This window comes from Pelobates fuscus, chromosome 2 (genome assembly GCF_036172605.1).
Source record: "Pelobates fuscus isolate aPelFus1 chromosome 2, aPelFus1.pri, whole genome shotgun sequence".
NCBI classification, from domain to species: Eukaryota; Metazoa; Chordata; class Amphibia; order Anura; family Pelobatidae; genus Pelobates; species Pelobates fuscus.
This window is the reverse complement of record NC_086318.1, coordinates 298203874-298231380: the sequence shown is the minus strand read 5'-3', so window position 1 is coordinate 298231380 and position 27507 is coordinate 298203874. Positions and strand designations below refer to the sequence as shown.

Sequence of the window (27507 nt, the reverse complement as noted above, 5' to 3'; positions counted from 1 at the left end):
AATAGTATGATCTGTTGGAACAATATCACTGCATGTCACATCAATATCACTGCATGTCACATTTTAATGAATACTACTATGCATTCTGATTATAATGTGTTTGCTTACCTCTCCTATAATGAGGATACCCAAAACACTCAGTATAGTATGTATCATGAGATGTTTATTTAGAACATTTAAAATAAATTTTGTTTGAAAAATGATATTGCCTATGGTAGAATAGTTCCTTGTAGTAAAGACAATAAAGACTTAATATTCTATGATGTATCATCCTTCAGATTCAGTATAACCATTAAGACATGCAGTGATCTCACTGTTATCTAGAATGATATACATATGTTCATGACATCATACACTTTTTCATATGCATTTATGTGATGACAACAGCACACATAATCAGTGCAACTCCCATATCATCGACAGGCTGACATGTGTCAAGCAGCAACAAAGGAAAAAGCTTGCAGAGTGCACACTCCGATTCATTTATTTTTTTTCACAGTTGTACTATCTAGCATATGAGATTTACATTTACCTTGCTTGTCTAGATTCTCACTATAACATTCTGTATGCATCTGGGCCAATGCTAGTTCTGAACATGCAAAAATAGAACCTGAACACTTGGCATGGGTCAGGACCAATCCTTGCAATGTGCCTGCAACACCACTTGCAGCAATTTATGAATTACCATTGTGGTCCGGCAAGAAGATATGCTGTAGTCTTCAAGCGTTTGGTATAGTCCATCAAGTTTTTATAAATACACACAACTGCATTATCCCTGTTCCTGGACATTGTGTATATCGTGTTACTAAGGTTCCCTATTTACTGTGCTCCTGAATACTGATTTTGTGGATCATGAAATTGTGTTTTTATATTGGATTTTCATATTTTCTTATTATGACTAGTTCATTTCCTGTGATCCTGATCTTGGCATGTTTCTGTTTTGGCTAATCTGTTACCTGTTGGCAGATATCAGTCTCCAACTTTTAGGAGATATCTGAGCTTCATTAAGGATAGCCACTGGTAACATGAAGTCCCTTCAAATCCCTTCATTTTCACTATACTTGATTTAGTGAAAGGAGTACACTGAGTGCCATTATGTTATCGCAATGACGTTATTTGTTATGTTGCGGGAACCTCCAGAGTGCCCTCTTACTTTAATGAGGTTAAACTGCTAACAAACTATTTAACTTCCAAGTCTGGACTAAAGTGCCCAGTCTCTTTGCCCCTGCACTTCTTCTGAAGGTCTGAAGCTTTACTCAGGAAGCCTTGAATCTTGCACCGCTTGATAGGCTGAGACCTGCAGACCAAGTGCAGGAGCAGAACAATTGGGTGCATACTTTAGGTAAGACGGTGCCCAGAACCTTTCTTGGACCATATTCACTTAATTGCAATGAAGTTGTTATAGTGCCTGGAGTCTCCCTTTAATTAGACATAGCAAACTGCCACTTTAACATGCTGATGGCCTACAGTTCCCAGAATTATTTGAATGAAATGGATGGTCAGAGAGTCACAGTTTGGCCACATCTTGGGGGTCAACACCCAGAGTACCCTTGTTAAGGCTGTCTCCTGCATGTGCTTGAAGTTTTTTCTTTCACTGATCACATAAGGTGTTTAAAAAAAAAAAAAAAAAAATAATTAATAAATTAAAAGCGGATGTTAGATTTGAAGAGGCTTAACAGACAACTATGTTCAAGATTTTCTACTTGTTATAACTCACAAAGGAAAAGGGTTACCTACCAAAGTTTTGTAGCTCTTTTCAAGAAGTTGTAGCACCACCTTTCTGCTATAATAAGCATGCTAAAATATAGAGAAAAGAAAAAAACCTTGTGAATAAACTTCTTTTAGAATTAACATGTTTTTCGCCTGCATATTGGCATTATTTTTACTTCAAGCAGACCAGTGGCACGTGCAAAATACTAAAAGGGTTAGCAGTGATTGTGTGACACAGGCAACTTCTAACACAGCCCAATGTTGATTGTGTATCATTGTTCAGCTTGTTAACACAATGTATGCTAATGCCATCCTTCAAACATTTGAAAAGACTAATGGTGTCAGTAGTTTTAGGGATGCATGAGATTTTTTTTATATTGCAAACTTCTTCCAAACAGTAAAAGTCAGAGTGATTGCACCCATAGTCTAATAGCAAAATAACTAATATATATTAATCTCTAGCTATTATGGAACTTGGAGAGTTCCTGAAGCATTCTTGCATGCATTTTATTGTACTGCACCCAGAAGGCATTTTTTATATATTCAGTTAAGCAAGTTAAATAGCCCAGCACTACTTCACTGAGCAGTCCATAGTCAAATGCACTGGCAAATGTGTACTCCAAAATAAAGGATTTATCATATTGTGCCCAAAAGAGTGCTAGACCATTCAACTCTGTTTGCATATTTATGGATTTGCATCCTTCCAATACAAAATATAATTGCGATTTGGAAAGAAATACAATAACTGAAACAAGATGAATACACGGTATCACTGTGAATATTTTATTTTTTTGACACAAATTTAGAGCTTAGTGAATAGCCTCCTTTATATTTTTTTGTTTCTGCCAACCAACATAGGCTTGGTGTCTCAAACAATGCTGCAAATTTCCTACACATTTCCTTTTCAAAAATTTATTACATATATTACATGTTTTTTTCTAATTACCATCCATTTTTTAAACCACACTGCCTTGGTATCAATCATGGCCAAGAAAAAGACCGGACCAAGAAGCATCTGGGATGTAGGCAAGCTTGAATCCTGATTTACAGATAAAAGGGACAATGTGCTGTCTACAATCTCTTCCATGTACCTTGTTTAATAGAAAGAAAAGAAAAAACATAAAAAAGACACAGAATGAAACCGAATAGCATTTAGAAACTCCTTTCCTTTCATATTGTCATAGCATTCAAAACTGTATTGTTTTCACATAAGGCTGGTAGAGTAAAGCTTCTCTAGTCAACCCTTAGATCCAAACAAATATTCAACAATAAGGTATTCAATGAATAAGGTCAACAATACAACATTTAAAGCTAAAATTAAATTGAGATCACCTGTCAGACATTTTTCATTGTTACTGCTAAAACATGCAAAAAATCATCATTTAATGTCTTTGTACAGCATTTCCCTTAGCATTTAAGTGTGTTTTACTAAACATTTCATTTTTTCTTTTTTAATTAAAGAGAGGCAGCTGAATGATAAAAAGAAGATTACAATGGTAAACTATACAAAAGTAAAATAAATGGAAATCTCTGCAAAGTATTAGGAAAACTGTATAAAAATAACTAATTGCAATTTTGTAAATGATCCTTTTTCATCAATGCATTTGTTTTACTTGTCAATGTAATTATTGCAGGACACATCTGTACACACATTCAAAATTCTCTTAACTAACATTATCATTTGTCAAAATAAGGGCTGTTTAATAAAGACATAATTTAGGTTACCCCCCTTACACACACATTTAAGGCAGTGGAACAAAAAGTTCCAATGAAACAGCACAAATTACGTCACAATTAATGTGTGGTTGGGCCTGTGATCTAAGCATATATAATTGGTCTAATTCTTGTGTCTATAAACTATTTATCAATTTCTAATCCATTTTTAAATATGCTTGCTTTGCATGCAAACTATGTTGGCTTTGTCATTCCTCATTCAAAACAATATGCCCATGAGAGGCATTTGGAGTGGGGACTTGGAAGTAATTCTCCCAAAAGTTCCCTTGATGTAGCTCCTTCTACCACACCACCAGCTAAGCAATACTCCTGGGCAATTTAAGAATAAGAAATAATGTACATTTTAGAATCCTGTTTTTATCCCTTTTATTTAATACCTGTAACTAAAATTGCATTCCTGTATTGTTATTTTTTTTTTATTAAAAATGTTAATTTAACTCTTTGAAGCTGTCTAATTGTGAGCTCCCATGTTTAGTGACACAGGTGCAATACAATTGTGTATCAGTGATAAACTATATCATTATAGAGGGATGACAGCCTGATAAAAAATGGATTGGGTTTTGTTTAGGGATGCACCAATTTTCAGCTGCCGAAATTTTCGGCGGAAAATAGGCCTATCCTGTTTTGGCCAAAAACGGGTCAAATTTGCAGAAATTAAACAAAAAAAATAATAAAAATGAATTAATTTATATATATATATATATAATTGTGTTTAAAAAAAAAATATATATATATATTTTTTTTTGTAGTGCATAGTTTAACAGACATGCTTGCATTAACAATTCAGATAGTACAATGAAAGATAGTAATACTAACATGAAAAGTCAAGAATACTGCACTTGGGACAGGGGAGGGGGGAAAGAACACTATGGGACAGGAGAGGGGGGAAGAACACTATGGGACAGGGGATGGGGGAAGAACACTATGGGATGGGGATTGTGGGGAAGAGAACACTATGGCACGGGGATGGGGGGAGAGAACACTATGGGGTGGGGATGGGGGGAGAGAACACTATGGGGCGTGGATGGGGGAAAGAACACTATGGGACGGGAAGGGGGAGAAAAGAACACTATGGGGAGGGGGAGGGGGGACACTATGGGACTGGGGAGGAGGGGGGAAAGAACACTATGAGGGGAGAGGAACACTAGAGGGGGGACAAAGTAACATTAAGAGGGGGGGAACTAAAAGAGAAGAGAAGTTTTTCATATTAGATTAAATTATTTAAAAAATCTAATAAAATTATAGGGAAAAAAACTTTTTAAAAATCATTTGGGGGTAAAAAAAGTAATTTTCGGTTTTCAGCCAAGGGCATCCTGAATTTTCGGTTTCGGACCAGAATTTTCATTTCGGTGATTCCCTAGTTTTGTTCTATTTGTTAATTTTGGGGTAACTTAAGACATTCAAATACATTAAGTTCTCAAAGTATTAATGATGGCTAGCAACCGGAAAAAGTGTTGGGCTTCTGGTAAATGATCCCCTGTTTAACAGGAACCAGTAGAATTTTACTGTTTCTTCAAAACAATTTAAAGGAACACTGTAGGCACCCAGATGACTTAAGCTAATTGAAGTGGTCTGGGTGCAATGAGCCTCTTGCACTTAGTGCTGCAATGTTAAACATCACAGTTTCAAAGAAACTGCAATATTTGAATTCCAGCACTAAGTTTGCCCTCAGTGGCTGTCCACTAGAGGGCTTCCTGAATCATAACGGACCTTTGGTCTGGTATCTGACACTGGACGTCCTCACGCTTTGCATGAGAACCTCTGATTTTTCCCGTAGGAAAGCATTAATTCAGTTGGGAGGTGCAGCATTTGTTGCGCATGCGCATTAGCGCACTTTTTTTCGTGGGCCGCCAGATGGGACGAGACATCAGCACTGGGAAAAGGTGAGTAAATAGCCTTTTAAGCCTTTATTTTCCTGGGCGGGGGGGGGGGGGGGGGGGGGGGGGCGCGTTGGAGGTGGAAGGCAGAGGGAGCTTTAGTGCCAGGAATACAACTTTATCCACTTTTCCCATTTCAGCCACTTTCCTATGCAACCCAACCAGTTTCACATTTAAAGCTCATTGTGTCAATGAGTCTATACTCGTTGTATCCCTCTCTACACCAATCTATGTTCCCTCCTGCTTTCCCTGTGGCAATTTCTTAAAGTCACACTCTATCCAACTCTCCTTTGAATTTTGCAGCTTCATATGAATATTTGAAATCCCTCTCAAACACATACACTGTGAGGATTTTGATAGGGTGATAAATATTAAAAATAATATTTTATAAAAATGAATGTAATAATGTGTATTATATCAATATTGATATATTGGCACAGTTTACCCTTGATTAATTTAAAGTGAAGAGTTACCCACTATTTTAACTTTTATAGACCCTGGAATATGTTTTATTAGAGAATTTGTATTTCACACACAAAATATTATAAACACAAACTATTATCAAAATATAATTTATTGAGACAATTAATAATAATAATAATAATAATATGTAGCATGTGGCAATAATCAGTGAATATTAAGGTATAACAGAAGTATACAATATGGCAACAGTTATGACACAATTATGGATAGCTTAATAGAAACAGTTATATCCACATTAATGCAATTTTCAACAAGATTACAGGAAACCTTGAACTTAGGAATTCCGTAACACGAATCTCACAACACGAATCTCACAACAACTTTTAAATTCCTTTACACGGAACACATATCACAGCATCACACAACAGCACAGTGTATAGCCATAAAAAATGTTGCTGTCAGTTTGAATCACACCGAGTTAGCTCACTCACTGCTGGCTACAAAAACACCTTCAATATTGCAATTAACAGATACAATATTTTTCACACCGATAAGTTAATAACCAATTTATTTCCATCCAGTAACTCAAAAGAATAAACCAATCAATTTTTTACATTACAGATGATTAACTTTCCTGATTAAGGATTAACTATCCCTAAATGCAGATAAGTCAATATCTCTGGATAATAGCTTGATATGCTAAACTAAATTACTAGTAAACATAGTATTAATTTATTCTACCTGCAGGAATGGAATGTGGAACCATATATTTTCTCAGCTAATTATGATTTCAAAGATTTGAAATCTGACCAGCTTTTATCCAGGTATATTTCTGCTTTTAGTAAAAATTAATTAATTTAAATTAAATTAAACGAAACTAGCATATTTACCAGCTTTCTTGGTAGAAATATTTAGGCTTTGAGATATATTCCATGAATGATGTATGCAAGTATGAGTAGATAATTGTGAAATATTAAAGTTATCAGAGTTCTGATTATTAAAGGGATTCCAGATTCATGTTAGAAAAGACAGAGTGTTCGAGTTTTTCAAAGTTCCAGATTTTAGTTAAAAGAGATATAGAGAGTTAGATGTGTCCAGCTTTTGGTTAATGATCATTTTTAAGGAAGAGCTTCTCTTAACTTTCTTTCTTTTTTTTTTTTTTCCATTGTTTTTTTTTATTGAAAAATAGTTTTCCATTTTATTATACATATGGCAAAATTAGTGTAGTTACATACAAGACAGGACAAGTGTAACAATAACAAAACATGTAACTTGCATTTATTACAACTTTATAATCATAAGTTAAAGATAATTCCCGGACTAATCAGCTAAGAATATCTTAATAAAAAGATAAGCTCTATCTCATAGAGCTATGATCAATATAAGTATAAATGAAAATAAGTGAGGGCCATGGTCGGTCTAAACATCAAAAAGGAGAGAGAAAAAAAAAGGAAATAATTCATTTATTTTCCAAAATTCAAATCCAATTAGTGTATTGGTCTTGTCTATTTGTAAGAAATAAGGAGGAAAGTGGCAAATCTTTTTCCATTCGAAATTGGTATAAGATTTGGTTGACAAGCTGACATCTCTGGAAAGGAAGATGTGACTTCCATTGTCTTGCTATTATTATCTTTACCGCCAGAAAGCAATGGTTTGTGAGACACTAGGAAGAATTGGAGGAAAGTTTCCAATTTAGATGTAGCAATGCTATGTCCGGGCCTTTTTTAATTGTAATATTAAGTAAACATTTAAGTATTTCAAAGGACCATTCCCAAAGACTTTTAACTAAACTACAATGCCACCATATATGGACAAGTGTTCCCTCTGAATAGCCGCAACGCCAACAGTGGGGAGTTTGACCTGGATAGATTTTACTTAATATATATGGAGTCCGATACCATTTATACATAATCTTATATTGACATTCAACTAAATTTTGACAATGAATATATTTACGAGTATCTTTAAGAGATGTACACCGTTCCTGCTCAGCTATGTCAATATTTAGGGTCTTTTTCCAATTATCAAGTATCTTTAGGGGTTGTTGATCCAAATTAGATAAATTAGTAGCTTTTGAAAGAATTTTGTTAACCTTAGTATATCTAAAGATGGTTTGAATAAGAGTATCGATTTTTGGCAAAGTTTTAAGTAAGAACTTATTCAAGAAGTTTTTAATTCTTAAATAAGAGAAGAGTTCTTTACTAGGGAGAAGGAGTTTGGCTTGAATATCAGCAAAGGGTAGGATTTGATCCTCATGGAGGATTGCTCCAATCGTCCATTGAAATTTGGACCAGTTATTTAAAGAGATATCCTCAATAAAATCTTCTAAAACAATCAAATGTGATGACTTAATTATTTTATTAGAAATTTTTTGCTGTTTTTTTATCATCTCCCAAGCGATAATAATTTGTGACAGGATTAATGATTTACTTCGTAGAAATTCTATCTTTTTTTGTTGTTTTTATGCCATAAATATACTTCTAATCTGTCTTTTCCAACCGCCTCAGATTCAATTTGGTACCATATATCTGTTTTAAACAATTCAACCTGAAGTTTATATATGTGACCAATGATGTTGGCATAGTAGCAATTTCTGATATTTGGGTAGTTTACCCCCCCGTTTTGGGGTTTCCTAGAGAGAACTTTAGAGCTTATTCTGGGCCTTGACATTTTCCAAATTAACTTTTGGAAACTAGATTGTATCATAGTTAACCAGCTATCAGGGATTTGAAGGGGAATCATCCTGAATAAATACAACCATTTGGGCATAATATAAGCGTTGATTATGTTAATCCTGCCGATCCATGAGGATTCGGTTAGGCACCATTCTTTTAATTTTGTATTTGTGTATTTCAGGAGATTCAATACATTTATTTCCATAATATCATAAACTTGAGACGAAATTGACACACCCAAATAGTTAAAAACATTACTAGACCAAGCGAAATCATAATTGTCATGCATGTCTTTTAAACTATGAGTGTTGATGTTAGTGGTTACAGCAATTGATTTAGATATGTTATGTTTGTAATTTGATACCTTAGAATAACTATTTATAGCAGATAAGACTTGAGGGAGAGAGGATTGTGGAGAAGTAAGAGTCAATAATATATCATCGGCATAAAGTGATATTTTTGCTTCTGAGTTCTTAGTTAGAAAGCCTCTGATATTCATATTAGTCCTAATGTTAATTGCTAAGGGTTCCAAAGTTAAAATATAAAGAAGAGGGGACAGGGGACAACCCTGTCTTTTTCCGTTGTGTAAATTGAACCAACTTGATTGAATGTTTGCTCCTACAGTTCTGGCTGTTGGTTCGGAGTAAAGGGCCATAATGGCATCATGGATCCAACCTATGAATCCAAAGGAAGTTAGTACCTCGCCGAGGAAGCCCCAACTGACCCTGTCGAAGGCCTTCTCTGCTTCCAACGACAGGGTCAGCAGCGGAATCCCCCGACAAAGTGCCCCATCCAGAATGTTTACTATTCTTCTGGTGCAGGTATCGGAAGATCTTCCTGGCAAAAAACCAACCTGATCAGGATGAACGACTCTCTCAATAAATGATTTTAAACTACATGTCAATATGGCTGCATATATTTTCATATCTGTATTAATTCGAGTTTATCAATCTCTTTTTCCACTTCATTCACCGTAAACTCATAGTTGAGTTGATCTAAATCTTGTTTGGTGATTTTTGGAATGTCGGTGTTATCCAGGTATTTTTTCATATCATGGTTATCTGATGATGTATCCAGATTATATAATTTACTATAAAATTCATTGAACAATTGTCCAATTTTTTTCCGGAGAAGAATATGTGTTATATTTTTCAACCAATTTATTAACCCTATTGTTTGAATTTTGCTTTTTTAATCTTTTAGTTAACTTTTTATTTGCTTTATTACTTTGATGGTAAGTATTTAATCTCAATTTATTAATTGTTTTTCTAATTTTTTCTTCTATCTTTAGGTTAATTTGTTTTTGAAGTTCTAAAAGTGTCGATCTTAATTGATTAGATGGAAGATCTTTATTCATTTTGGACAAATTAGAATATTGAATGTTTAAATCTATTAAATCTCTATTTATCCTAATTTTAGTTTGTTTTTCTATTTTAATAAGATAACCTCTAGTGACCGCCTTATAGGTAGACCACAAGGTGGAATGTGATATTTCAGGAGAAGAGTTTTCCAACCAGAAGAACCTTGAAAGTTCAATTATGGAGTCTTGATTTATTTTAGATCTAAAGAGAGAGTCGTCCATTCTCCAGGAATTCACAGGTCTTTGCAAGACCTTACCCATTTCCAATATTACAAAACTATGGTCAGACCAAGTATTATCTTTGATTTTAATTGTGTTAATTTCATTCAATGCCTTAGCTTTTACTAATTACGAATGAATACGAATTATGGACTTTAGACAGATGCGTATAGTCCCGTAAATCTGGATGTGTTACCCGCCGGGCATCGTAAAGACCATGCATGGCACATAATTTAAGCAGATTTTTTGATTGCTTATATAACTGGCTATCAGACTTTGACGACTCAAATCGAGACCAATGTGTTTCTTGGAGGAAGGCTATTTGTATTTGGTTAGAAACCAAGGAATTATAAAGCATTTGTTTTTTCCACCTTGTGTTTAGACCTTGTACATTTATGGCCATAATTTTTAACATTAGTTATCTTGGATTTGATAAATACTGACTCGATAATACCAAAGAGTTTGAAACGTAAAAATGACATAATTTAGACCGACCATAGCCCAATTTGTGCAACAATGCAAGTAACGACAACAACAACAACAAAACAACACCGGGTGAAACTTTAACGTTTCACCCACATTTAACAATTTAAATCCCAGGGCTAGAGCCATGGGTTCACTTGATCTTCAAACTTGGAAGATCAAGAGATTTCTGTGAAACATCACAGAAAGAGGGGATTAGGGTCAGGCGTCTCAAGGTTTAGTTGAAAAATACATATTTAGTATGGCAGTCAGGAGGCAGAGGAGAGAAGAGGAAAAAAAAAAAAAAAAACCTCTTTTAAGTCTATTAATTTTATATTGGCAAATCCCCAACACCATAACAAGATTACTGTTATGCCTTAAGACGTGCTATTCCATAACAACAATAATCTTGGAAAATATTCAAAGGGATATTATTTGTAGTAAACACCGATATATACAATACATAAATTTAATTTTCTCTAATCTCTTAATCTCCCTAATACCTCCTGAGGCTTGAGAGAGCCAGTAAAAAATTGAGTGAATCAAATATATTGAGAAGTGAGATTATCTCCCTTTAAATATTATTAATTTTATGTTTACCCAGTCCCCGTGACCGTAGTAAAATTACTGTTGTGCCTTAAGACGTGCCTATTTCATAATAATACTCTTATAGAACATTCAAAAAATACTATTTACAGTAAACACCAATGAAAAATAGGTAGGTTTGCTTCTCTCCAACCTCTTAATCTTCCTAACACCTCCTAAAATCTTGAAAATCCCAATAGCAAATTTAGTGAATCAAATATATTGAAAAAGTGAAATTAACACCCATTAAATCTTATTAAATTTTGTGTTGGCAATTAACCATAGCCATAATAAAATTACCATTATATCTTAGGACGTGTCTATTTCGTGACAATAGTCTAATAAAAGGATATTATTTACAGTACACACCGGTATATAATATACATAGATTTAATTTTCTTCAACCTCTTAATCTCCCTAACACCTCCTAAAGGCTTGAAAAACCTGATAGCAAATAAAGTGAATCAAATATATTAAAAGGTAAAGTTTCCCCCCCTTAAATCTAATTCGTTTTGTGTTAACAAATATCCATAACCCTACTAATTTCCCTATTTTTGTATTTTTTTTTTTAATTCTTTATTTTTGCTGTGCCAGAAATAACAAAACATGTTTATGATGCCACGACTGTAATAACAAGCAAGGTGGTATTGTACAATATAAGACAGTTGCATGGCGATCAGAGTAAGTTAGCACACATTTTTTGGTTAGTAAAACAAGTAAGTCTAACGTGTCTAAGCAAATTACTGCATATAGATAGTCAGCAAATAGTGTTTCTAAGACACAGATATTCTCAAGGTTAAAGATAGAGACCTGCATATATCAACATGCATTTTAAACAGTGAAATTTCCCAGGGAGGCTCCTGGCTAGTTACATGTGGTAAAAAGTGTGCCAGGGGTGATACCAGAGATTAGGAAAAAGATGTGGTGTGACAGGAGTTCAAGGGTGTAGGAGAGTAGCGTCACAGAAGGACAACAGCTTGTCTTCATGCAATCCTGGCACCTGTATCAGCCTATGCCGGACAGTGGTATCGCATTGTCCTGCGGCTTTAAGAGGGACGGTGGTCCTCTGAGTCTCTGTGTGTGCCCCCAGGTTGTTCCTTGTGACCAGATTGGGTTTGTACCCGGCACCGCAGTTCATTGATGGGTCTCCGTGATAGGCCGCGGCGCGACCCTCTTGGTAGTCTTCCTGCGCTGGATCGGTGAGCTCTTTGCGGTTCGCCGCCATGTTGGGGGTCTGCGTGCTGCTGGAGCCCCAGGCTGCCGCTTGGTTTGTGTTTGCCGTGATGTAGAGCAGCTACCTGGTTGTTTTAAGGGGGGATGCTGCATTCTGCTCTCCACTCTCTGCCAGAAATCTTCAAAGATTTTGTCCAGTCTGGACAGGACATCTTGCCTTTCCCCCGTGTTGCTGGGGGTCCTCGTGGCAGCCTCCATCTTAGGTAAGTCGTCGGTTTGTGTGTGAGCTGGCATGGCTTCACCCCATGGTTCTGTGCGAACAGGGCAGCCTCCCAGGGGTGGACCGGGATCACCCCCACCGGTCCATAGGGGGGGGAAATGGGGCATCTGTTTTCCAGTAAGTGCCGTCGTGTAGCCCCAGACCGGGAGATCGGCCGCTTCTCCCGCCCGGTGCAACCTAGGCCGCATTTTCCGAGACGTGCAACAGATGGACTCACTTCGAATCTTTGGGTCCTGCATTGTTCCTTAACTGTTGTAAGTAGTAGGTGAGGCCCTGGATTCCACCCAAATCAAGCTGGGTTAGGCAAAAGTTTGCTTATTAGTCGGCATAGGAGAGGAGCTCCCTCTATACACGTCTCTCCACCATGCCTGTCAGGCCCCGCCCCCCCTATTTTTGTATTTGTGCCTTAGAGCATATCTATATCATAATAAAAATCTTGTTGAAGAATTATTCTAAGGGACGTTATTTACAATAAACACATATTTAAATTTATCATTTTGATTCTCTCCAGCCTCTTAGTCTACCCAGCACCTCCTAAACGCTTGAAAGACCCAATTTGAGATTAATTAAATGAATTGTTCTGTAGCCTAGTCTTTAGCTTAACTGGTTGATCAAAAGTCTCGGTTTTTCCATCTTTTTGAATGATCAACTTCGTAGGGAAGCTCCATCTGAATCTAATGTTATGTTGCTTTAAGATATTAATTTCTGGTAAGAACATTCTTCTCTTATTTCTGGTATTATAGGATAGGTGTGGAAGTGCAATAATATTTGCATACGGACCCTCCTTTATAGATTTTTCTCTGTTGGCTTTTAGAGCTTGTTCTTTAAATTCAAACGAGTGGAAACAGGTGATTATATCTCTTGGGATATGCGATGCAATATTTGATGGTTTATGCAGTCTGTGACATCTATCAATTTTCTCATTATGGCCATCCATTTTTAGACCTAAAACTTTAAAGTAGTCGTGTAGCATTTGTTGCAGGTTTTCTTGTTTGTTAGAATCTTTAAAATTGCGGAACCTAAGATTTTTTTCTACGTGATCTATCTTCAAGATCTTCTATTTTGTTTTCAAGATTGTAGACTTTCGATGTCAATATAATAACTTCTTCATGGAGTGAGTCTATTTGAAAGTCGGCATTTCCTAATCGGTCTTCCATGAGTTTAAATTTTTCAGTTAATTTAGAGATTTCACTTTTTATTTCATGTCTCATTTCTGTGGAATTTTTTGCAATTTCTTTCTTTATTTCTTCTAAGATAGATTGGAGACTTTCATTCAGGACTTTAGTAGTAATTTCTTCATTATCTTTATTTTCTTTGTTTGTGTCCATAGCAGGTGACTTTGGATTAGTTAAAGATAGTCATGGTTTAATCCCTTTTGAATCTTTTGCTTGAGGAGAAAAAAATACATCTAAGTTTTTTTCTTGATATGCTTCTCCTTTATCTCCTTTTTCTCGGTTTGATGCAAGTTTAAGATCTTGAACTATTTTTTTGGGAGCCATCAGCTTCCTTCTGTGTTACGTTCCTTCTACTTTATCTTTACTCGCTTAATTCTTTTTAACTATTATTTACCATATTCTCTTTTCTCTTTCCCGCTTTTTTTTTTTATTTATATATATTTTTTATACATGTGGTATAATAGAATATAGATTGGTATATAATATAATCAAATTCTATGGATTTTATATATTCTATGAGTCAAAAATTGATTACATTGATTTAAGAAAGAGAAGAAAACAATATATTTGTAAAGAGGTTTCTTAGCTTTCAGATGAAGTTTTCCAGCCTGCAGCCTTCAGTGTTGGGAATTCCAACAGGCAATTAGCCCTCAGCTGTTCCTTGCTTGCTGTTCCAAGTTTACACAGCAGTTTGCACAGCAAGTATTTTCAACCTTGACTTGATTATGGCTATAGAAGGTTTCAGAAGAAAGTCTCTTTGTTGCAGATAAATACAATTAAAACACCAGACCTTGAAATGATATTTTCGGAGAATAGCGATGTTACACGCTGTTCCAGCACACCAACCGTAACATTTCGGTTTTACCCCAGAACTGGCAATTATCAGTTGATTTAACTTGGAGTCTTTAAATTGGAGTATATCTGTTAGTTTAGAAGACTTTAGAGGAAGTTTGGTAGATCAGGGGAGCTTCAAACGGCTTGTCAGTCTGTCAATCTCAACTCAGCTCTACTCAGCTTGTCGGCATTTTCGCAGCATCTCGGAACCCTCAGACCGCCATCATAATCCCCACCTCTCGACGCACGGCTACGTCCTGCGTCCACACCACGCCCTCATCGCCTCAGAACCCCATTAGGCTCTTAACTTTCTTTATGTCGCTAATTTAAAGTGGCCAATGGAGTCAGGTGGGTGTATCTTCTTCACATGTTGTCATCTAGACTCTGGGCAATAGATGGCATTGCAACACCAAAATAAATTTGAAACTTGCCTATATCATTCAACCTCTTCTAATAGAAACCTCAGTGAAATTATAGGATCTGTTAAAGTGGCTACTACATCGTCCGCATATAGACACATTTTTCCTTCCCATGTGTCCTTTAGGCATCATTTTATATCTTTCTGTTGTCTAATTGCTTGAGCAAATGGCTTTAATGTGAGAACATATAATAGGGGAGACAAAGGACACCCTTGATGGGTGCCATTCCTGATCAAAAACCATGAGAACAATATACCTGCCCCTACAATTTTTGCCGATGGAGACACATATAATGCCTTTATCAAATCTAAAATTCTTCCACAGAAACCAAACTTTTTTAAAGTGTCTATCATGAACTCCCAGTTGACCCTGTCAAATGCTTTCTCAGCATCTAGAAACAGGACCAACATGGGGTTCTCTGTCTTTTTGTTATAATATTGTAAAGCACTACGGAATCTGTTGGCGCTATATAAATGGCAATAATAATAATACTATCCAATATATGAATAAGTTGCCTTATGTTACTATTGGATGACTTTCCTGCTACAAAACATACTTGATCTTTGTTGATCAAGTCCGGGATTATTTATTTTAATCTTGTTGCCAATATAGAGGCATATCATTTTGAATTAGTATTTAAAAGTGAAATTGGCCAGTAACTACCAATCTGTGTAGGGTCCTTAGCTGTTTTTTAAAATGGGGATTATATTTTCACACATCATCTCACTGGGGAAATCATGATCTTGTCCAATTGAATTGAATATCTGTGCCAATTTATAATCCACTTTGTCTTTTAATATTTTAAAGATTAAGTTTGTAAACCCGTCCAGGACAGGGGCAATATTGTTTTTTAATTGATCTATAGCTCTTCTTATTTCTGCTACCGAAAAAATGGTTGGTTTAGAGAATTAAACTGGACTTTAGAGAGGGTGGGAAGTTTGATATTCTATAAGTATTTGTTTCAAAGTTAGTGGAGAAATAACTTGCGGGATATTATGGAGCTTACTATAATAACGGCCAAATGCAGCGTCAATATCTTGTGGTTTTAAACTATATGTGTCATTCTCTTTTATTTCATAGATTCTTCCCGTTGCTATTTTTTTTTTTTTTTTCAATTTACTAGTGAGGAGATTGTCTGCTTTATTATTTTTAAAGTACCAAGATTGATTTAGTCTTTTTAAATTCTGTTATTTTTTTTTTCCTGGTACAAAATTCTTATTTTTGATTTCTACTAACTTATTGGTAGTTAAAGCTGATGGAACTTGCCTATTTGTTCTTGATAATTGTTTAAATTCTAATAATAACTCTGGGAGCGGAAGTTCGTCTTCTCTTCTATCTCTAGACCCCAGCATTATTAAGTGATCTCTCGGCACACATTTGTATGCACACCAAATATTTACTGGCTGAATTTCATCAGAATCATTTTCTTTAAAAAAAAAAAAAAAAAAATCGATAATTTCCCTTAGATATGTAACATTTGAATCTTTTGTCAATATGGAATTCTTTAATCTCCAATCCATACCTGGGGTTCTATTCTTTTTCTCATCAGATATCATATTAACCGCATTATGATTTGACAATCTTATTTCCAATATATATATTTTCTCTATCACTCTCGTAAAATGAGCTTCGCCTAGGAACATGTCCAATCTAGAATATGAGAAATAAATCTGGGAAAAATATGTGTTGTCCCGTTCATTCGGGCAAAAGGCTCTCCAGAAGTCATATAATAAGTGCTTATTCAGGATTTGTTGGAATTTATTAGTCCGGCTGACTATTTCCCTGGAGCATCTATCATCTTTGGGAAGCCTTTTGTCCGCATCTACATCTAAGATCATGTTGAAATCTCCTGCCATTACCAGTTTACCTTGTTTTATTGTCTCTAATCTATTCAACTGCTCTACATTGTTTTTAATGCTAAACAAATGTCCTAAGCAGTCCAGGATTCAAGGGGATCTTTATGCTGCTTGGGCTAATGAGGAAGCATTAGCCTGAGCAAAAATTGGCTGCTGTGATTGGCTGACAGTGTCAGCTGACCGCTTTCAGTCTATCACAGTGCCATTGCAGGTATGAATCATTATGTCTACAAGGAAGAATGGGTTCTTTGTTTTGGCATAATCTCCAAGGGAGCAAGTCTATGGGAAGCCAAGGACTTTACTTCAGTATTAAAATGCTTGAAAGGGGTTTACCACTGAATGGAAAAATTGTGCAAGGGGCACTTGGCACTATAACCAATTCAGTGAGTTAAAATGGTTATAGTGCTTACAGTGTCCATTTAACAAATCTAAAATGAAACCAAATTTTAGAATATAAAATATAATACTTTACTTTTCTGGATGTCTAATCCAGAATGATGGAGCCTCCTTCTGGTAGTCATTAAGAAGTCGTATCTATAAAGACCAAAACAATAATAAGATGTATCAATACAAATGATTATGCCAAGTTTCAGAAAGCAAGCAAACTATGATAAAAAAAAAGTACCTTTTTCAATAGGCGAATTACATCAGGGTTTGTTATGTCTACTACACTTGATAATAGTTTCTGAATTTCTTTAGACATAAATGACAATTCCAAATGTTTTGCTGAAATAAAAAAAAAAAAAAAACAGGAATGTTCCAAAGTTCTGAACACAGCTTATTCAATAAATCAAGTTATGGATATATAAAGCAAAGTCCTACTATTCACAGCTACAGCTCATTAAGAGCACTATATGTCAAATATTTCCATTATCAGAATGACATGTTACTTACTGTAAGTTACCAGTGAGTGGTACACATAATTAATAGCAGAGCAACGGCTATTTGAGATGTGAAATGGCTCTTGGAGTATAATTGCGGATATAAAAGTATAAAAATAATAATAAAAAGTAATATTTTTGGTTTTGTACTAAATAACATAACTGTGAGAATTTACAACTGGATTTGTTTTACTTGTCAATGGCATTACTGCAGAATATACCTGTAAACACATTCACAATTCTCTTGACTAAAATTACCATTTACCAGTATTAAAATAAAGCACACACACACATCCATACATATCCTCTGTGAAAAACCTTACATGGAAGTAGAATAATTTTTGTGGTATGTGAGTGATTAACACCGCAACAACTAGTTGAATTACGGTAGGTGAACAGTTAATAATTTAAAATCAATTTCCCATTTTTGTAGTCTATTTAAAAAAACTGCTTCATGTGCAAGGATGCTCATAAGCATTATATTAAAGCCATGTTATAAGATTGAACACGACATACTCTTCTTCACTAGCTTTGGTATAATTTGTTACTGCTAACTCGAACTAATGTGCATGTGCTAAATGTATGGATTATACCAGTCAATGACATAATCAATAGAGTACTCAAAGAGTATATTTGAAATTTCCAGACCTATAATTGTAGTACAAAAACATTGACTCTCAATGTATCAAAAGCCTTACTGGTTAAAAAAAAACAACAAAAAAAAAAACATTACAGCAGCCAAAACACTTTCCTTCATAAGAACATTTAATCTGGGCACATGATGCACCTCAGAAATAGTTATACAAAAAGGTAAACAAATGGACAATGCTACTAACAGGAAAAGAAAAGAAAAAATAAGCAAGCTATGTGTGCTTTTAGAATGAGACATACCTGAACTGGGAAGGGATGAAGACGATGCATTTCCAATTATTGTGTATAATGTCCATTCAATTAGAGATCAGCAGGGTATGTGTTCTATCAATATTTACAGAATTATTCATGCACACTATGCAGTGCTTTATGATTCATTTGAGTTAAAAAGCTGTAGTTATCAAAATCATAAAAGTTTGATATATTTTTTTTTAAAAAAATGTGTCAAAGATAATGGCATTATCATTGAACAAAATGCACATACCTAAACTAGCATATACTTCTCTTGCCATGTTCAGAGACGACGAGGAAAAGGTCTTAGCGTAAAAGCGCAAAATCTTCTCCTAAGGATATACAAATGTTTTATAATTTTAGTTTATATAAATGATTGCAGTACTACATGACATAGCCAAGCATTTATGGGGAAACTACAAACACTAAAATGTAGAAATAGAAATGTTAACAAGTTATTCATTATCTTCTGTAGATTGTATTGATTGGCAAAATGTGCTGTGATGGACCTGTAACTATGGATATTTGTGAAATATCAACCAGTAGATGGTATTACCATTGTTTAACAATGCCAGGTTTTTAATATACATCCTACTTCGTTTTAAAATATCACAATAGCCCTGGGATTGATTAGCTAGGATTCGTTTTTCTTTTCTGGTTTTATATGTATGATTAACATTTTTATCTCAGAACTAAAAGAAAAATCATTGTTGGAAAAAAAAAACAATGGTATCCAGTTTACACCAAAACAATCAAATGTTTGTTAACCATAATAACACTTACCTAGAGAATAAATATAGCTAGTTCCTCTGGTTTATTCCCATATCTATTATTTTCATTTCTGCCATCTGGAACTAAATTATATATACAAAGACTTGGCCTGCAGTTGTGGGAGGGGCATGTTACCATACTTAAACCCCCCTACTCACCTTCCTCTGTCCCGTACGTGATTTTAGCGATTCACATATACCCTCCCTCCATCTATACTTTTCATTACACCTCATGGGTGGGCCCTCTTTTATTACAGGTCTGCCGCAACGTCGGTTCCGGCACAGTTCAACCGACTTAATTCCCCCCTTTTACTATGCTACTCTTGGTACGCTTCCTATACGGCCTTATTTGCCCCTTCACACAAACTATGTTTACAATGCCAATGTTAATATATAAACTCAAATGTCAATGCATTTGGGCATGTGTAATAGATACTTGTATCAAGTCACAATTTTGAATTAACTGATATTTTCAAATTTTGAGATAATCATACTACACCTATTACAAGATCAGTGGAATTACCAGTCCCCCTCTCATGCCCCTAAAAATATTTAAACTTACACAGAGCAAATAACAATAGCTAGATAACTTCAAGCTAATGTTTTCTCTTTTATATACCACTGCAAAAGCTTACCATAATTCACTAATGCCTCTGTTCATGATGTGGATTTATAGAGTACTCTGCCCTTCTAAAATGTATAAAATGTATAAATATATTTTTTAACGTTTCTTAATGTCATGCAATTAACTTATCTTTTTCAAACATTTTTACAAGCACATTATACACATTTGTCCCAATTAAAACAGCTCTATATACAAGTTTGGCTAACATTGACAGATTTGTAACACTGTGTGTGATTCAAATAATATTAGAGAGAAAATGTGTAACTTTTGCTGCCATTACAGAATACCCTACTTATGCCCTAAAAATATTTTACTCAAGCTCCACTGCCTTTGTCAACTTTGTCGTTGGTCCAGGCCATCCACCGCTTTATCACATCTCTCAATGCTGATTCTTGTGCAAGACCAGCTATGATCAATGGCTGACATATCAGGGTACTGCCCTCTAAGAAAATAAAAGATGCCGGTGCCTAGAAAGAAGGCCCAGTGGTACCATCAATTCATTAGTAATGGTCAATAAAGCCAGTTCCCAAGTCTGCAAATCGTTGGGGGGGGGGGGGGGGCATCAGAGGGCACAGATCCCTCAGCTTTCAGCCAAGTTATCCGCGATATTATAGATCTGCATTAAAAACATGATCTCTAGAATATGACGGAAAGGGTTGCTCTAAGCACCATTACCACTTAAAGGGACACTCCAGGCACCCAGACGACTCCTGCCCGTTGGAGTGGTCTGGGTGCCAACTCCCACTACCCTTAACCCTGCAACTGTAATTATTGCAGTTTTCATAACCTGCAAAAATTACCTTGCAGGGTTAAGTCCTCCCCTAGTGGCTGTCTACTAGACAGCCACTAGAGGGAACTTCCTGGTCTATAGCACATGTTTTCTGTGCTATAGCGTAGCTGGACGTCCTCACGCTGTGTGAGGACCTCCAGCGTCGCTAAAATCCCCATAGGAAAGCATTGAAAATATTTTTTTCACATTGAGGAAAGCATTGAAAAGCATTTTTCAATGCTTTCCTACGGAGAGGTCTAATGCGCATGCATGGCATTGTCACGCATGCACATTAGGTCTCCCCAGTCGGCGGACAGAGGAAGCAGCAATGTGGGACATGTCGCTGCCTCTGGTAAGTGACTGAAGGGGTTGTCACCCGTTCAGCAACCTGGGCTGGGAGGTCGGAGGGAAAGGGGACCTGCAGTGCCAGGAAAACTGTTTGTTTTCCTGGCACTGGAGAGTCCGTTTAATTACACTGCATTTATCTTAACTCCCAAATAAAAAAAAATAAAATAAAAAAACCCACATGAAATCATGTTTTGTTTTATCTCTGTTAGGTGCAGAACTCAATATGAAAAGGAAAACAATCCCCCCCCCACCCAAAAAAAAAAAAAAACAAACAAAAAAAAAAACCATAACCACAAGCCATTCAGTTGATAATGTATGTCTCATTAAATTCCCTGCAATAATTTGGCTGCTCCTTCTGGACTATGACTCCTATTATGCTCTGTGAGAATATGTCTAAGGCTGGTATTAAAACATACATCTAATTGTATGGCAAAGTCAGGCAAGCACTTGCTAAAAGATTTTGTGGAAAATAACTAAATTATCCTTACTCAGTAGATGACTGAGCTTGAACTTTAGACCACTACAACTTTCTACAGCAAGTCGCCTTTTTATCAGACATACAAAAATGATTACCGTATATACTCGAGTAAAGTTCACCCGTATATTATTATTATTTTAATATTAACATTTTTAAAAAAAAAAATTAATATTATTAAAATTTTTATTTTATTTTTTGTCCCCCCTCCCTGCTTGATACATGGCCAGGGAGGGGGGGCTATATTATTCCCTGGTGGTCCAGCGGATGGGCTGTGCAGGAGGGGGGCTACCTTTACAGCAGCCCCGTTCAGATCCCTTCTCCTCCATTCTGGTCAGCTCCGCTGTAAGTCTTGCGGTCTGAGTGCCACGCGGAGCCCCGTGGCAACGCTCAGATGCCGCGGCTCTCGCAAGACTTACAGTGGAGCTGACCGGAACGGAGGAGAAGGGAGCTGCTGTAAAGGTAAGTAACAGCTCGCTCCCAGCCCCCAACAGAACCCCTCGTTTACAAGCCCGACGGTCCTGGTATGTATTATGGCAATGTAAGTTGCCATAATACAAACACTGACTCGAGTATAAGATGAGTGGGGGTTTTTAAGCACAAAAAAAATGTGCCGAAAAACTTGTCTTATACTCGAGTATATATGGTTAATTGCACTTGAACAAATACCAACAAAAGTATGATTTTCTTCTTTAAATAAATCTGAAGAAAATCACCTCTCTCTGTAAAAAAATTATTTTAAAAAAATGAACTTTGGATTTGTCCTCGTTACTCCTTGAGAAGCATTTGATTGGACAATACCCAGCACTAACAAGGTGGACCTGCATGGACAAATACATAAAGAATGAAATGAGATTAGTTGACTAATTATTTTTCTTATCGTGAACAGGAGTCCGTTTACATTAATATAATTGATTGTTTTCAGTTACATAAAAGATATGCCTCTTATCCGCACCTGAGGAACACAAAATAAAGGAGGAACTTTATTACAACATCAATTGTGGATTTCATATTAGCTGAAATGCTATCACTGTAAACATGGTGAACTACAGCTAAAACAAAAGAGCTGTAAAAGGTGCCCTCTGTGATACCCTCATCAAGTTTACCAAGCACATTTGGTCACGTCGGTCTATGGCTATAAAAATGAGATTAAATTATAAAAATATATCTTACTGTAAATGTGGAGTCTGGATCAGCAAGGGAAAGAGTGAGATTTTTATGAAGAATATTCCAACACTCACAGTTGAGAACATCAGATGGTGGAGCAGAACATAAAGTTTGCATTGCTTCTTTTCGCACCTGTAATGTGAAGAAAAAAAATAAAATAAAAATGGGTGAACAAATTAACTATATTATTACTTTAATCTGGCTAAGGTAGTAAGATACTCAAAACATTATTAATGCTATTATTAAATAAAAATACTTCAAATTACAATATATTTTATTATGGTAGCCTTTTTTGTTGTTAGTCAAACATTAGTAGCAACAGCAACAATGCATTCTTTATAAAATGACAATAAAGATGACCATAGAAAGCATTTTAACCCGGAGAAATGCAAAAGAATGCTATACAGTTTTGTTCACCTCCTTTAGTTCAAATTCTAAAAACAGACTTTATAAACTCCTCTAGGAATCATAATGAAGTTCACACAAATCCACAAAGGCACTTACACGCAGAAAGCAATAATGACACCCTCAATGTGATAAGATATTGTTACGTATTCATGTGGCCTGTGGTGTTAGAAAGTACAGGGCTTTTAATAGAATCATTGCCTTTTTCATTTGCACTAATCAGCTGGTGGAAGGAATGATCACGCTGTGACTGATTGAACAGCAAATTCCAAACAAAAGATTCAAACTGTAGCTTAACCACCTTACTGCATACAACTTCTACTTATTACATTTAAGAAAAAACCTAATATATTCAGTTAAAAATATGAAAGAATATGTGGGTTATCAGGCTTAAATTGCCACAGTACACATGCTTAAATAAAAGCAAAAGTATAGATAGACAGATTATATATCTGCAATGCAAGGTTTAATAGCGCCATGCCCTGCAATGAGGAACCCATGACAGGGAAGGATGCAAAACCAGGGGCTTGGCCTGGACTCCCAATTATATTTAAATATGAAACCAAGAGAGCTACATTCACCTGAACAAGCACATGTCTGTAAGTGGTGCATTGAGTGTGTGTAAGAGGTACATTTTATTTCTGTGTGTGTGTAAGGGATGCATGCATTGTGTGTGTGTATGAGTGCATTGTGAGTTTCTGTCTGTGTAAGCAACTGAAGAGTGTAGGATGCATTGTATGTTTCTGTGCATGTATGTGTGTGTGTGTGTGTGTGTGTGTGTGTAGGGATGCATTGTGTGTTTCTGTGTATGTGTAAGGATGCAATGTGTATGTGTGTAGTGTGAAAGAGAGGGTTTGTGGGGTAGAATAGGGGCTGAGAGGGGAGCAGCTCTTTATTTTTATTATATTTATTTTGTTAATACTTTTTTTTTTGTAATTTTTTTTCCTTTACGTTTTTGTGTCCCTTTAGATAAATATCTCTTACAAGCCCCTTGTATGTCTCTTTCACCCCTTCCTCAGCCTCTCTGTTTGTCTTACACTCCCCCAATCCCTTAGTGGTTTCATCTCCTCTCCCCCCCCCTGTCCCTTAGAGGTCTCCCCTTCTCCCCCTGTTTCTTAGAGGTCTCCCCTCCTGTCCATTAGAACTCTCCCCTCCTGTCCCTTAGTGTTTTCCCCTCCTGTTCCTTAGTGATCTCCCTCACTCCCCTCCTGTCCTTTAGTGCTATCCCCTCCTATCACTTAGTGATCTTTACTCCCCTCCTGCTCTCACCACCCATTCCTTAGAGCTCCCTCCTCCTGTACCTTAGTGCTCTCCCCTGTCCCTTAGTACTCTCTCCTCCCCTCCCTTAGTGGTCCTCCCCCCCCCCCCCCCCTTAGTGGTCCGGTTCCGACCCCCTTTCTTGGTGGTCCTCCCCCCACCTTGTGTCTCCAACCTATCTTTGTAGCGTGGCTGGGCGGCGCTGACCTCGGTACAGGGGCATCTATTTCCTGTACCCGGTCGGACTGACAGGAAGTGCTTTCTCAGTAAGCACTTCCTGGCAGTCCAGCCGAGGACAGGAAACAGGTGCACCTGTTACGGGGCCCGACGTCCGGCTACGCTACACTGAGTGACTGGCAGGAGGAGAGCTGTACGCTTCCCTCCTGCTGGGTCACTCAAATTTTGCACCGCCCAGGCTGGTGCGCCCTAGGCGACTGCCTAAGTCGCCTATAGGACACACGCCGGCCCTGTGCACTGGCGTCAATGATTTGACACAGGGCTTGACAAATACCATGCACCAGGTCACCATGTCCTGGCGTCTGAGTTATGTCGGTCCGAAGCAGAGAATTCAGGCAGCCAGCCGGCTGGTGTTGTGGGAGAATAGATGCGGGCCGGCCAGTGTTGTGGGAGATCAGAGGTAGGCTGGCGGCCGATTTGTGGAATGGAGCTAGGAGGCGAAGGAGCGGTTATCTCCCTGCTCTGCTCCCTCGCGTGCCTAGCAGTGATTCTGGGAGCCAGATCATGACATCATTCCAGCCTTAGAATACTAAACAGTGCGCAAAAGGGAGCAAAGCAGGGAGATGACAGCAGCCCCACTGGACCCCAGGGAAAGTCTACCATGCCAGCACTCCAAAGGTAGGAAGGCTGAGCGGATTTCCATTAAAATAATAAAAATGTTTTTTAAAAATTACTTCTGAATGTATGTGTGTGAGTGTGTGTGTGTCAGTGATTTTGTGTGTATGTGTCTGTAATTTTGTGTGTGTGTGTGTCTGTCAGTTTGTGTGTCTGTGAGTGTGTGTGAGTGTGTGTATCTGTGAGTGAGATTGTTTGTGTGTGTCTGTCAGTTTGCGTGTGTCTGTGAGTTTGTCTGTCTATGAGTTTATCTGTGTGTGTGTGTGCCTGTCAGTGAGTGTCCGTCTGTGTGAGTTTGTGTGTGTCTGTCAGTGTGTTTGTGTGTGTCTGAGAGTGTTGGTCAGTGAGTGTGTCTGTTTAGGTGACCGGTTTAATAGCAAATAAAAGTCACAACAAAGTAAGCATCAAAACAGCCCAATCTAACTGCCCCTGTCTCCTTCAATATTGTTCATTACAGATGCATCAACAAGTTACCTTAACACATGCATAAAAGCAATGTTAATTCATGAAAGTACAATAAAGAAGCTGGTCAGCAAATACAACAGCATGGGAGCTATTATCTTGCCAACTATTTTATTTTTTCATTTATATTTTCATAAACAAAAGTATTTGCAACAGCTTTACTACGTAATCACACAACACTCTGTTTAGTATTCATTTACGGGATATGAACAATGTTACAGCTGGAAAAAAAAAAGTAAGAAAAGGATTGCCTGAGAATATTATTTTGGTATTTTTATGCCTTGATCAGTACATATGATTTTTTTTAGACAATATGCAAACTGTGTAAAAAAGTCAAGCCAGATACTGCCATTACAGAATACACTTGTACCTACCTCTTCAGGCTGGCTAGGGTTCAGCTGTTCAGCAATTAGTTGCAATTGTTCTTGATTCATAAATGTATAACTCTGGAAACATAACAAGCATATCAAAATTGATTAAAATGAACTTAATTTCTATTCTGATTACATTTGCAATTAACAGAGTTATTTTATTTTTACCTTAACTTGTACGTTTCCAGACTAGTGCATAGTACACTTGGCAGCAATAACATTGCCAACCAAATGGAAATAAACTAGTTAATTTTTTTTAGAATGAATGAGTACATGCATGAAGTCCTAAATACATTGGGAACTAACAAACCTGATTAAAGGATGAATCACTGTCAGAGCAGTTGTCAGTATAATGACCGCTGTGTTGTTCATGCATATTTTTTTTCAACATTTCTCTATTTTTAGCCTGGTCTTCCTCAAACTTGTTAAGAAGTGCTTCAACAACTGCCATCATGCCAGTTTTCAAGGAATGCATCATTTCTGTATACCTTACAGGAAAAATAAATTCATACAAATGGATGGTTAATATGTTGATGATTAAAAAAATAATTTTAAATAAATGAACTGGAAAAAAAAAAACAAGACAAACTGAATAGTCTGCCTTGAAATGAATCTGGCAATAAACAGTGAAAAATGATTTAATGCTTCCACGTCACTGTGTAATTATAGAGAATGAAAATCAATAGCTTAAAGCAAAATATAAGCATTTCATTAAACACATTAAATACATAATAGAAATGCCAGTTGTGTCTTTAAATGTATGGTTTATTTATTTACATAATTTTTGTGGGAGAAATAAATATATTTGCACATGAGTCATGGAAATCTGGTTCCAAGGTTTGTCAAGCATTGTGCACATTTATGTTTGAAAATCACTGCAGACATGGGTCTGTTTTTTTTAAAGAAAACTGTGACAATTAATTTATGGAGCAGCACCTAAAAGACATGCTGAAGCAAAATATTAGGAAAAAGTACAACTTGTTGAATAAATATACTTTAGTAATTGTAATCTACTTATCAAAGCATGATGGTATGTTTAGATGTGGTTTACATTACATTGCTTTTGCACTATATTGTTATTATTTCAATCAACGTTTAAGGACTTCTTGCGTCATTCCTTGTTCTCACACAGCTTTATTTTTTTCAATCCTCCTTATATTAGTAAGATTTATTCATTTTTTTCAGACCCAAAGTTCACTTTTGTCACCCTATTTGTATATTTTACTTGCATATAGATATATATAGATTTTTTTTTTTTTTTTATGTGTCAAGAACTTAGCTTTATAGCATCTACCCTTTTTCGAAGAGAGAGACTATGAACATAATAATTTAAATGATTAGCATGTATGTGTGTCTGGTAATTTGACCTACTATTAACAGCAAATCATACATTTCGGATAACATAATATACAGAACTTTGGTTAACTCACTGTAAACTCAAGTTTAGGCTAAACAATGTTG

At 36.3% G+C, this 27507-nt stretch overlaps 1 protein-coding gene across 2 annotated transcripts in view; it reads right to left on the bottom strand.

Annotated features, from left to right (window-relative positions):
• Nucleotides 1–27507, bottom strand: part of TBC1D32 (TBC1 domain family member 32) — a 333094-nt gene that overhangs the window by 271380 nt on the left and 34207 nt on the right. For both annotated transcript variants that reach the window (XM_063443466.1, XM_063443467.1), the window contains 8 exons: nucleotides 26357–26534; nucleotides 26050–26121; nucleotides 22706–22831; nucleotides 18799–18877; nucleotides 17408–17508; nucleotides 17255–17316; nucleotides 2657–2801; nucleotides 1738–1797 (listed from right to left, as the gene is read on the bottom strand). In XM_063443466.1, coding sequence (XP_063299536.1) covers nucleotides 1738–1797; nucleotides 2657–2801; nucleotides 17255–17316; nucleotides 17408–17508; nucleotides 18799–18877; nucleotides 22706–22831; nucleotides 26050–26121; nucleotides 26357–26534 — 823 coding nt within the window. The remainder of the gene's footprint in view (nucleotides 1–1737; nucleotides 1798–2656; nucleotides 2802–17254; nucleotides 17317–17407; nucleotides 17509–18798; nucleotides 18878–22705; nucleotides 22832–26049; nucleotides 26122–26356; nucleotides 26535–27507) is intronic.